Genomic DNA, 12,218 nt, shown 5'->3' on the forward strand with positions numbered 1-12,218 from the left:
ATTGATTTGTACAAATTGCAAATTTGAACATTGCAATTTTGAAATCTAGGTTAGGTTTTTTTTTTATGTGTTTATTGCATCCAATAACTGTTGTGCTAAATAAAAATCAGCCAATGCTGTTACATGCGTAAATAACATATTAGGAAAACATCCTTAATTCAAAATAATCTCAAGAAATACACAGTTACTGTGAAATGATTTAGTTTATCCAATGGTATGAATTTTATGCCATATTGTTCAGTTTCTCTTTGATACAATTACGTTGATTGAAATACAAGAGCTGCATTTGTGCAAAATTAAAACATGTCTCATTTTCTGAACTGCTTTATCCTCACTAGGGTCACGGGGTGTGCTGGAGCTGATAACAGCTGACTTCGGGCCAGAGGCCTGAATTGGTGGCCAGCTAATCGCAGGGCACAAGGAGACAAACAAGCATGCACGCTCGAACTCATGCCTAGGGGCAATTTAGAGTGGCCAATCGGCTTACCATGCGTGTCTTTGGAATGTGGGAAAAAAACCGGAGTACCCGGAGAAAAGCCACACAGGCCCGGAAAACATACCAACTCCAAACAGGTGGACCGACCTGGAATTGAACCAAGGTCCCCCACTATGAAGCCGATGCGCTAACCACTCAGCCAGCCCCTTCTATTGAAATTCTGGATTAAATATAAATGTAACGGTTTGCCTCTGTATAATTGACACCGATGACTGGGATTCTGGCAGAGGGCTTATAACTCAACAGAAAACATAGTTGAGACTCATTGTCTTGATCTTTTGACGATTCAGAACATGAAGTTAAAAGTGGGTCAGAGGTGGTAGTAGGCCCAGAAGAACACGATTCCAAGGAGATTTTACAATACAATTTCAAACCAAAGATATAATCACCATAACAGGCGTGCGAGATAAAGAGAAAGAGTGCCACATCTTGGGCGCCATGAACATTGGACCTCGGGTGCCTACTGAATGGCCAATATCGGACATTTCTACCTCTTGACTTTACAAGCAACCATACTTATTGGTTGTATAGTTATATAGTTATTTACGAACATCTGCGAGGCTTACATTTTCTACAGTCTCCAGGACACGACGACTGGTGCTGCAAGAGTAGGATCATTATCACTCACTGGTCCCCTGATTTTAGAGCTCTTGGCAGTTCGATGGAGTCTCTATTGTTGCCGGTGACTGTTCTGCCGAAGTTTATCCAATACGTGAAGTGTCATACCAGAGGAGATATAACTGTAGACCATGTTTATTCTAACATCAAACATGCTTATAGAGCCGCACCCCTCCCTTACCTTGCTGGATCCGACCATCTCTGCATGTCCTTCACCCCCGCATACATCCCACTCTGGAGGCTAACAAGGCCTAAAATAAAGATAACATGACCTGAGGACGCCCTTTCTCAGCTGCAGGACTGTTTTTCCCCCACCATTTAGGAACTATTTAAACACCACAACCTCCAGGGCTACACAAACACTGTACTTTCCTGCATCAAAAACTGTACAGACACTATCACTGTATATAAACATATCCAGGTTTTTCCTAACCAAAAACCCTGGATGACCAGTGAGACACGCACTCATCAAATGCCGGAACACCGCCTTCAGGTCAGGAGACAAGGTACAATATAGCGCTGCCAGAGCAGACCTTAATAGAGGCATTAAAAAAGCCAAGGCAGAATCCAGGGTACAGACATTGAAATCATGGAGAATTCTAAGTACCTGGGTGTTCCCCTCAACAACAAACCAGACTGGTCCACAAAATATTTTCACGACTATTCAGCGCATCGGATTTTTAGCCGCAGTGTCAATAACAAGTGCTATTTCTGTATATATATATATATATATATATATATATATATATATATATATATATATATATATATATATATATATATATATATATATATATATATATATATATATATATATATATATATATATATATATATATATATATATATATATATATATATATATATATATATATATATATATATATATATATATATATATATATATATATATATATATATATATATATATATATATATATATATATATATATATATATATATATATATATATATATATATATATATATATATATATATATATATATATATATATAATATATATATATATATATATATATATATATATATATATATATATATATATATATATATAATATATATATATATATATATATATATATATATATATATATATATATATATATATATATATATATATTATATATATTATATATATAACCACAATAGCGCTGGCGACGGAAGCAGCGCCCGACGCTATTTCCGGTGCGCAGTGACTGCTGGGATATATATTCTTTTTCTCAATACAGTGTTCCCTCGCTTATCGCGGTTATTAGGGACCGGGACCACCCGCGATAAGTGAATTTCCGCGAAGTAGGGATTCCCCTTCAAAAATGCTTAATTTGAATTTAATTCCCCAAAAATATATATATATATTTTTTTTGTTTTTTAATTAAAAAAAAAAAAATACCCCCCTGTATACAGTACACCATATAGAATACGGGTAGAGAGAGTGAAATTCATGTTATAACAAAAAACTGTAAAATATGTTGTTTCAATGTAATATTTGTATTTAATTATTTTTTCCAAAAGATCTGCGAAGCTCTGAGTCCGCGGTAGCTGAACCGCGAAGTAGCTGGGGAACACTGTACACCCAGGTTGGCTCTGTGATGACTTTGCACTAATAGTATCAATATACTACAACGACGAACACACTAATTTAGTGTTACATGCACCAAATGTACGCTACAATCGCACGCTAAAAACATGTTTTGAAAAAGGCAACAGAAGTAAAACTAAGTTTGGTTGTACTTTATTTAGCCATTCTACAATGTACTCGCGTGATCAGTGAAATGGGATTGAAATTTAGCTTTTTTGTTTTATTTGACTAAGAAATACACTTTAGGTTGTGGCTCAGTAAAGTCTGATTTATCAAATTCAGTAAAGCACCCCCAAGATGATAGTGGGGCTTTAAGTGTTGTTTTTTTTAACCAATTAAATAACAGTGTCCTTACATTGACTGTGTATGGTTTACTCTGATATGATATTTGTAAATGAGTGTGAGTTTTACATTGAAGCTTTATATGGAGCAAATGTGACTTGAATCGAATTGAATCCGCAATATCCAATAAAATCATAATCATTCATTTCTTTAAATTTTGCAAACCTCTTATCCTCACAGGGGTTTAGGAAGATAGCAATACATTTATTTTCTAAAAGCATTTAGCCTAGTCAAAAAATAAGTTTTGTTACTGGAGCTTTTACTGTTTGAGAAATGTTCAAGGGATATAAAAAGTACTCAAAGTCCACACTATCACTGTAACTAAATGTACGTACAATGTATTAAGCTGACCGGTTCTTATTTTTTTCTAGATAAAATTACGCGGTGCACCTGCAGATATCTACTTTTCTATGATGAAAACCAACGAAAGAACATCCCAAGAAGAGAACACTGTGAGTTTCCGTATGTGTTTTGGGTGGCAAATTTCATTTTACTTGCATGACAAAGAGTACTTGTGTTAATGTGATTTTATTACAGAATGCGTTGCATTTATTCAGTTGTATTTTCATCTCTAGGTGAGTGTTTGTGTGGATAAGAAAATCTTGGTCCTTTTCAGTGTCACAAACACTGATGACCGTTATGAGCTTGGATTTGAAACAAGTTATGGGCGCATCGTCTCTTATCGCTGGTATATTACAGACACACACACACACTTACAGAAAATGCCCTATTTATGGGACTGTATCTGGCACATTTTTTTATAGTTTGCGTAGTTCTTTGACTTTTGAAATATTCCCTATTGCAATATGTATTTGTATAAGTCATTAAATGTTATTTCACATTGATTGTGAAATATTTCAAATAGTGTTTCAAAAATACGGTAGGTAGTGACATTGAGTATTTAAAAGCACTGTGAGTTTTACTAATATAGTTGCAAATCACACAACTATTCCAATTTTTTTTTCCACTTCATCAGGTTTGGTGATGGGTATATACTCATTGGCTTCTCCCATGGATACTTTGTGGTAATTTCCACACACGTCAAAGAGATCGGGGATGAACTCTGCCAGGCTCGGAATCATAAAGACAGCCTTAACAGTGTAGCCATCTCATCAGCATTAAACAAGGCTGCTTCTTGTGGTGACAACAGGCATGTATAACATTTTTATGGAGGCAATAGTTCAGTAAAGTAAAATAAAACAAGCTAATTCCGTGCATATATTACAGCATAAAGATCCATGATCTCTCTGACTTCAAATACATTAGCAATGTGATTCAGCTGGAGGATGAGACTAAAGGTGTGGTAGTATCCTCCTCTGAAGTAGTTAGAAATGTTCTATTGTAATCCACTACCTTGCTTGACCCCTACTTGGTCTGTACAGGTCTGGACCAACTAAGTTGGACAGATGATGGCCAGCTGCTTGCAGTATCTACACAGAAAGGCAGTCTTCACGTATTCCTCACAAAGCTTCCTATTCTGGGGGACAGCTATGGAACTAGACTGGCTTACCTTACGTCACTGCTGGAGGTTACAGTTTCAAATTATGGAGTAAGGACTTAGGAAACAGAAACTCGAACGAATTTAGGACAGCAACAAAAATGACCTTCCTCTGAAATTTATACTTGAATTATTTTAGATGACACCTGTGCCCATACAAGTAGAAGTAGAACCAACTTTCATTGCAGTGGGAGCCTACCATGTTGCTGTTGGAATGAACAACAAAGCCTGGTTCTATGCACCACTTGAACAAGAATCTGGTGTGTGTCAGGTATATTAGTCCCTGAATAAGTCATATGGCTTCATTGAATTTGTTTTATTTATTAATGTACAGAATTTACAAAGCTGAAGGAGATTGAGTACTTTGGGACCATTGCCAACATGTGCCTAAATGCAAAATATGCTGCAGCTTTGTTTGACGGTAAAGTGCAACTGCACATGGTGAGTGATAAAAATGTGTGGTTTTTCTTTTAGCTTATTGACAAAGTACAAACAATGCATTCATGTTTGTGTTGTAGATTGATGGCAGTGAACAGGGGGAAGTAAAACAGATGAAGTTGTTTCCAGACGATGACAGGAAAGGTCGTATCCTTTGCCACGCTCTCACTGCTGACTTCCTCTACTATGGCACAGATGTAAGGCATGACCAGCACTCATGATTTTATTTACCGTATTTTCACACCTATAAGACGCACTTAAAAGTCTAAAACTTTCCCCAAAGCGGTCGGGCGCCTAATCTGTCAGTGCACTTTTTGCATGCACAAAATTCAAGATTCTGTAGATGTTGCTATATGACACTGACCGCCTGATTGTCTGTGTGCATCTCTTAAACATGTGCTATAGTATGTGTACAGTGGTACCTCTACATACGAGCACCTCTACATACGAGCACTTCTACATACAAGCACCTCTACATACGAGCACCTCTACATACGAGCACCTCTACATACGAGCACCTCTACATACCAGCACCTCTACATACCAGCACCTCTACATACGAGCACCTCTACATACGAGCACCTCTACATACAAGCACCTCTACATACAAGCACCTCTACATACAAGCACCTCTACATACGAGCACCTCTGCATACGAGCACCTCTGCATACGAGCACCTCTGCATACGAGCACCTCTGCATACGAGCACCTCTACATACGAGCAGCTTGAGATACGAGAAATTTTTAAAGCAAATAATTATCTCTAGATACGAGAAAAATTTAGAGATGCGAGAAAGCCAGGTGGCTAAGACGTGAGAGGCTGTTTGTAGCGCACTGTATTTTTTGCTGCATCTCTTTCGTGTATAACAGATATCTACGATCACTTAGCGGAGCTTTGCATTTTTTCAGTGTTTTTTGCCATCACTCAGTGGAAATGCCAGAGCGATCGCTAATACGAGCAGTATAGTATATTACTTCTCGTTTGCTGCTCATAAGAACATCAGGGGCACTGGGTCGTTCCCCTGCAACTCCTCATTTGATATCTGGTCGCAACTATACCTCTTTGTAACGTCTCTGCGAGCACTGAGCGGAGCGTTGCATTTTTTCAGTGCCCAACCCCCCTACCTAGCCTGTTAGCTCACGTTAACGGACCGATCGCTAATCCAAGACTACTTCTTGTTGGCAAGTGATCATGCGTTATCCTATTGTGAAGAGATTTGTGTGCATCATTTTCGGAATATTTTGAAGGGAATAAAACAGCAAACAGGCCATCGATAGCGAACGTGAGGGTGGAGGCGTAGCCAACAGCTGAGTGGGCAGAAAGTATAAAAATCTAAAACAAAATTAAAATTCAGTTTTGTGTAAAGTTACATTAAACATATGTTTGAGTGTGTCTGTATATATTAATCCAAGTTAATTTAAATATTTGTTCGGTTACGAGTGTGTTTCCGTGGAAAGCCCCCCTCCCCCATGTCCCTTTGTGTACTGCGAAATACATCTAATTTTAGTTTTATTAAACACATTTTAGTACTATTAAACCAATAGTTATGTGTTACTTTGTTAATAAATGGCGAATTAGAAGAAATAAAACATTTTTTTCCAATCCAATATCCTGTTTTTGGTGTTTTTTCAGAGGGTTGGAAAAAATTAATTTGTTTTTAGTTCATTTCAATGGCAAACGGTCGTTGGAGTTACGAGAAGATCGACATACAAGCTCAGTCCGAAACGTATTAAGCTCGTATGTAGAGGTAACACTGTATAGTGAAAATGTGGATGTCCATCAAATCCGGCATATGAATTCCGGCTTCCGTCAATCCGGTGGGCTTGACGAAGGAACTACAACTGACTTGACATTGCCATTACCATAAACAGAGCATTCAAAACCAAGTTGCGAACGGCTTGGAAGCAATGGATGTCCGATGGTATATCTAGTTATACAAACACCGACAGTCAGGGAGTTACGGGACAATATGTCAATGGATTGCGGATGCAAGTGTCACCTAGCACTGTTGTTTGAGCTTCCGCCAAAGCTGGCATCAAGTTCCCGAAAAACCTGGCAACAACTCTGACAGTAAGATAGAGCACAGCATGAACTTTCCCTCTTGGTCAAGCACTTTATATCAGATTCAAAAGATGAGTAGTTTGACAATTATGTATATGTTTAACTGATTTAACTTTTATTTACGTGTTTACCTTTTACCTCAATAAAGCACTATCAAACTTAGTTTTGCTCATTCTGCATTTAAAAACACGCTAGCATAACATACACAAGCATAACATACGATAACATAACATATGCTAGCATACACGCTAGTATAACATACACTAGCCTCGTACCATGCCAGCGCCCAATCTGACTGAGCCGCCTTTCCTATTGACAAAAAACGAAAATACATTCACAACTGGCGCTCTTTCATAATGTGTTATGTTTTATGTGTGTGAAAACACGGTGTGTTTAACTAGAAAAGTAAACGTACTTCTGATATCACTATCCCATTTCTGCAATCCTGTATTTCCATTTCTGATCTTGCAGTTGGGAAATGTAGTGTGTGTCCTGGTGGAGGATTGGGAGACTATAAGCACTTATAGCCACAGTGTGGCAGTGAGTAAAGTCTTTCCAGATGTAAATGGTACACGGTTGGTCTTGATTGACGACAAGAAGAGTGGCTTCCTGTTAACTCTTTCAAGTGTAAGTACATATAATGTGCATAGTTTATCCTGGGGTGCAAACTACTCCGGAATTTTTAGGAGTTTCTCCGGAAATGATACGCAAACACCGGGACTGTGGACAATCTCTCTAATCTCCGTTAATCCCCTAAAATTTTCCCCCCATTTTTTTTTTTTTTTTACCCAAACCTTTCCGGATTTTCTGTAGTTTACCGGGAATTGCAACGCAAACTTCGGGACTCCGGACAAAATCTCTAAACTCCCCTGGAAAATGTCACTTTAATTTATGTTTGGAGCAACCATTTCAGAAAAGTCTCAAAATTCCAATTGAAATCCCTCAAAATTCACACCATCGGCATCTTGATTCAAGTGCACTGTAAACCGGAAGAATTCGTTAACACGAGCGCATTGGGAATCATCCGACTTACAAGATCTGACGAATGATTTGTCTTGTGTGATTTCAGCGTGGCAGTCGATTGGGAATCAATTGCATAGATAGCTTCTATCGCTATAACATTTTCGTTTTCATTTTTTTTGCAAGGGAAGTGTTAAGGCTGACTAAACCACCAGTCTTTTGTTTAGAAACAAATCCTATAATTTCTGGAGTTGTTCTAAGGGAAGTAGGCGTACACATCACTCGTAAGTCTTATGAGTATGCTGCTCGGGTTAAGTGCAAAATGGATGGAATTTTGGATGAAACTTCTAATAAGAAACCCACACATTCGGAGAAGTTTATTGGTTCATATTTGATGAAATATCCCATGTTGAAGCCGTCTCCAAAAGGAACGACCTTTCCACATTGGAGAATATGCAAGTGCGGCTTAAGGGTGACTTCGGTTGGAAAAACTGACTGTAAAACGCACACAGGACCCAAACACAAAGATAAACTTCATCAAGCTGTACTTTTTCAATCGTTTCAAAAAACACAATATTTCAATTAATGTAACAACGTTTTTTTTAATTTTTTTTAATCGATTTTGCATGAATCGCATTCAGTCCAGAAATACTCCGGAAATGGGACAAGAGTACTCCTGAAATGGGGTCGACGGTGGTTGGTAGCTCTGCGTATCTCTCTGTGTCCTCCCAATGAATATTCACAACTCACAACTGCAGTCTTTCCAGATTTGATTTTTGTTTGCTTTTGGGCGTGTTTGTATTGAAGGCAGCAGACCTGTGTCTTGAGCTTCCAAACTTCTCCCCCACTATCACTGGGGTTCTGTGGGACAACTGGCATGCTGACAGAGGAGCATTTGTATCTTACGATGATGATAAAGCCTACACCTACGCCGCACATAAAACCACCATATATGGTAGGGAAACACCACACCCAGGTTATGTAGGTGTATCTCTTTTTGTTCTTTTTTTTTAAAGTGTTGGCATGTGATAATCTATTGAGTGCCTAGATCGATTCCCAGCCAATGCTATGCAGCGCCCCAAACTAAATGGAATATTCTTCAAAAAAGACACAGAGGATCTACAGGAATCCTCTGATAATCTGTTTTCTCCTTCTTGCTATTTAGGCCCCCGCGTGGTCTCGGTGGGGAGTACTCCACTTCTCTCTTCCCAGAGGCCTTTGCTGCTTTACAATGGGGTGCTGACGTGCCAGACAGCGAGTGGCAAGATCAGTGAAGTGGCTCTGAGCACACACTCATTCCTTGAACACTCAACAGGCACATTGTCTGGGTTGCAGCCAGAATTCAGCAAGCAGCTCACACAGGCCCTCCAGCTTAAGAGGTTAGGAGTCTCACTCCTGGCAAGTATTAATTTCTTAGCCGTGTCAACTGGATTTTATTCTTTTAGAAAGTGCTGACTCGTCACCAATCCGCCAGTCACAAGTTTATTCTATGTCATAACAACTCTGCTAACTTGCTTGACATTTTCTGTATTCATTCATTCATTTTCTGTACCTCGTATCTTCACCTGGGTCGCGGGGGTTGCTGGAGCCTATTCCAGCCGACTTCGGGCACCAGGCGAGAGAACACCCTGAATTGGTGGCCAGCCAATTACAGGGCACAAGGAGCTGGACAATCATGCTTACACATACTTTTTTAGAGTGTTCAAGCAGCCCTTGGGATGTGGGAGAAAACTGGAGTACACGGAGGAAACCCACGCAAGACCGGGGAATGTCGAATAATTGATTATTTAATGCTAATTTAGATGTTTAAATGTCTTGGGATTAAAAAAATATGGTAATCTTCCATTTCATTTTGCCTTGGAGCCCAAAACATATAAGCCTTTCAGTCTTTTCTCTTCTACCTCACCCTGGCTGGCAATCCATAAATTACCCCCAGTGTGGGTACAACTAAGGTTTTATTCATTCCAAAATGGTAGCCCCTGTGAACTGTCATTTTCTGTGTTCAACCATTGTTTTCCCCTTATTATAGTTTAAAAAAATCATTGTATAACGGGGTCCTTCGAGCAACCTTTTTTTTTACTTGATAATAATTTATACCAAGGCTTGTTTTTCCCTTCAAGTTTTTATATTCAGTTTACTAAAAGAGTATAGTCATATCTCAAAAGTATGGCTTTCAGTTTTTAGTATGCCACCCCATGGTTTGGCATTTGTCAGAGCTGCCAACTACTCTGGAATTTCAGTAGTTTACCCGGAATTGCTACGCAAACTCCGGGACTCAAAATTCTCTAAACTCCGGAAATCCCCCGAAAATTGTCACTTACAATTTTTTTTAAGCAACCATTTCCGAAAAGTCCCAAATTTCCAATTTAACTGCCTCAAAATTCACAGCATCGCTACGGCTTCCGCCATCTTGATTCAATTGTACTGTAAACCTGAAGAATTCGGTAACGAGTGCATTGTGATTCATTCGAGTTACAAGTTCTGCCGAACGATTCGTCTTGTGCGACTTCAGCGCATCGATTTTGCATGAATCGCATTCACTCCGGATAAACTCCGTAAATGGGGTCGACAGAGGTTGGCAGCTCTGATGTCGCCATCTGGCTATCCACGGGAAAAAGTCTGGTGGTATCATTGCGTAGGAAATTTTGAATTTAGTCCCAATAACCTGTATTTTTTTTGTTCATCACTTGCAAGGTTTTATGAAGCCTGGGGTCTGTGCTTGACTGAAGGCAGTGAGACCGACAAGGCAGAGATTGGCAAAGCCTGTCTGGTTCACATGGAGGTCGAGTTGGCCATCCACTTCTATCGCATGAGTGGCAACGTGGGTATGGTGATGTCTCTTCAGGCTATCCAGGTATAGTTTTTCTGCTAGAAGTTTGGGCATTGGTTGAGACGCAACTAAAAGCAAATTAAATGATTCACCAAACGTTCTTTTTTTCAAGGGTATTGAGGATAATAACTTGCTTGCAGGCCATTTGGCCATGTTCCTGGAGGACTTCTGTCTTGCTCAGGATCTCTACCTAGCTTCCGGCTGCCCAATTGCTGCTTTGGAGGTACATACATATTTTGGATCTGAGTAGTTTCAACTAAAAAAATCGTCAGTTAAATGTTTTTTTTGTTTAATAGATGAGAAGAGACCTACTACACTGGGATAGCGCCCTGAAATTAGCGAAGGGCTTAGCCGAAGACCAGATTCCATTTCTTTCCAAAGAATATGCCATTCATCTGGAATTTGTGTACTTAAACATATTGGGCTAATACAAATTATGATATATTCTGAAATTTCAATTCTGATGTATCATCTGGTTTTACCTTTCTCTTTGTTTTTAGCGGGGACTACATGAATGCTCTGGCGCACTATGAAAAAGGCATGACTCATAATAATAAAGTAAGTGTGTATACATACACTGTATATGTATTTCTATGTTTATATTAGAGCTGGGAGATAAAACAATAATGATAATTATCGCAAAATATTTTTTTATGGGATGCAGGACAATACTGAGCCAACCCGCTAAAAGATCTTGAATTGTGAATTCTCCCTGGCCTCTTTCTTTTTTTTATGCTGTGCCTGTGCAGAACGAACAGGTTTATTGGAAATGTTAACTCACTGTCCTCATTTGAAGACAGTCTGTCATATTTGATGGCAAGGTGTTTCTCCATTTCTGAAAATGTTGCAAAAATTGAAAACTTATTATCTTGGCTTAAAATGGATTAAGTTCATCCAACTTTTTTGGGGGAAAGGGCCTTATGTGTGGTAAATTTACTGTTTCTTTTTGTGAGGCTTTAAAACAGTCTGCTTGCCAATGGTGATGCCTTCAGTTGATTATTTTATTATTTTATTTTTTCCTCACAGAAGTTTGTAGTTTCAAATTTGAAAGAAAAAAATATATAGTTATCGTGATAATTATCGATATCGACTGATATTTTTTTAATTGTGATTTTTAAAAAAAATAACGCCCAGCTCTAGTATATATGTATGTATATCAATATAGTATACATTTGTGTTTTCTTTGTAATTTTCTCATAATCCTTAATATTCTAGTTCCAGGAGCATGATGAAGTGTGCCATGCAGGTGTAGCTAGGATGTCCATTCGGATGGGCGACATACGAAGGGGTGTTGCGCAGGCCATTCAGCACCCAAGCAGAGTCCTAAAAAAAGAATGTGCAGCAATATTAGAAAGCATGAAGGTAAGGGTTTG

The 12,218-nt window shown here is 38.6% G+C and overlaps 1 protein-coding gene across 5 annotated transcripts in view; it reads left to right on the top strand.

Annotated features, from left to right (window-relative positions):
• wdr19 (WD repeat domain 19) overlaps positions 1-12,218 on the top strand; it is a 48,664-nt gene that overhangs the window by 2,470 nt on the left and 33,976 nt on the right. For 4 of the 5 annotated variants that reach the window (XR_013326563.1, XM_077718157.1, XM_077718156.1 and 1 more), the window contains 16 exons: positions 3,428-3,508; positions 3,632-3,744; positions 4,033-4,206; positions 4,284-4,354; positions 4,439-4,605; positions 4,694-4,814; positions 4,889-4,995; positions 5,073-5,189; positions 7,527-7,682; positions 8,823-8,970; positions 9,181-9,394; positions 10,710-10,869; positions 10,958-11,068; positions 11,142-11,251; positions 11,346-11,403; positions 12,061-12,207. Coding sequence is in view for 4 of the 5 variants with exons in the window: in XM_077718157.1 (XP_077574283.1) it covers positions 3,428-3,508; positions 3,632-3,744; positions 4,033-4,206; positions 4,284-4,354; positions 4,439-4,605; positions 4,694-4,814; positions 4,889-4,995; positions 5,073-5,189; positions 7,527-7,682; positions 8,823-8,970; positions 9,181-9,394; positions 10,710-10,869; positions 10,958-11,068; positions 11,142-11,251; positions 11,346-11,403; positions 12,061-12,207 (2,055 nt within the window). In the remaining variant the exon portion in view is untranslated. Of the gene's footprint in view, positions 1-338; positions 1,621-3,427; positions 3,509-3,631; positions 3,745-4,032; positions 4,207-4,283; positions 4,355-4,438; positions 4,606-4,693; positions 4,815-4,888; positions 4,996-5,072; positions 5,190-7,526; positions 7,683-8,822; positions 8,971-9,180; positions 9,395-10,709; positions 10,870-10,957; positions 11,069-11,141; positions 11,252-11,345; positions 11,404-12,060; positions 12,208-12,218 lie in introns of all 5 variants that reach the window. The other variant, XM_077718160.1, reaches the window with a different exon arrangement.

The sequence above is a fragment of the Stigmatopora nigra genome, chromosome 6 (assembly GCF_051989575.1).
Source record: "Stigmatopora nigra isolate UIUO_SnigA chromosome 6, RoL_Snig_1.1, whole genome shotgun sequence".
NCBI lineage: Eukaryota > Metazoa > Chordata > Actinopteri > Syngnathiformes > Syngnathidae > Stigmatopora > Stigmatopora nigra.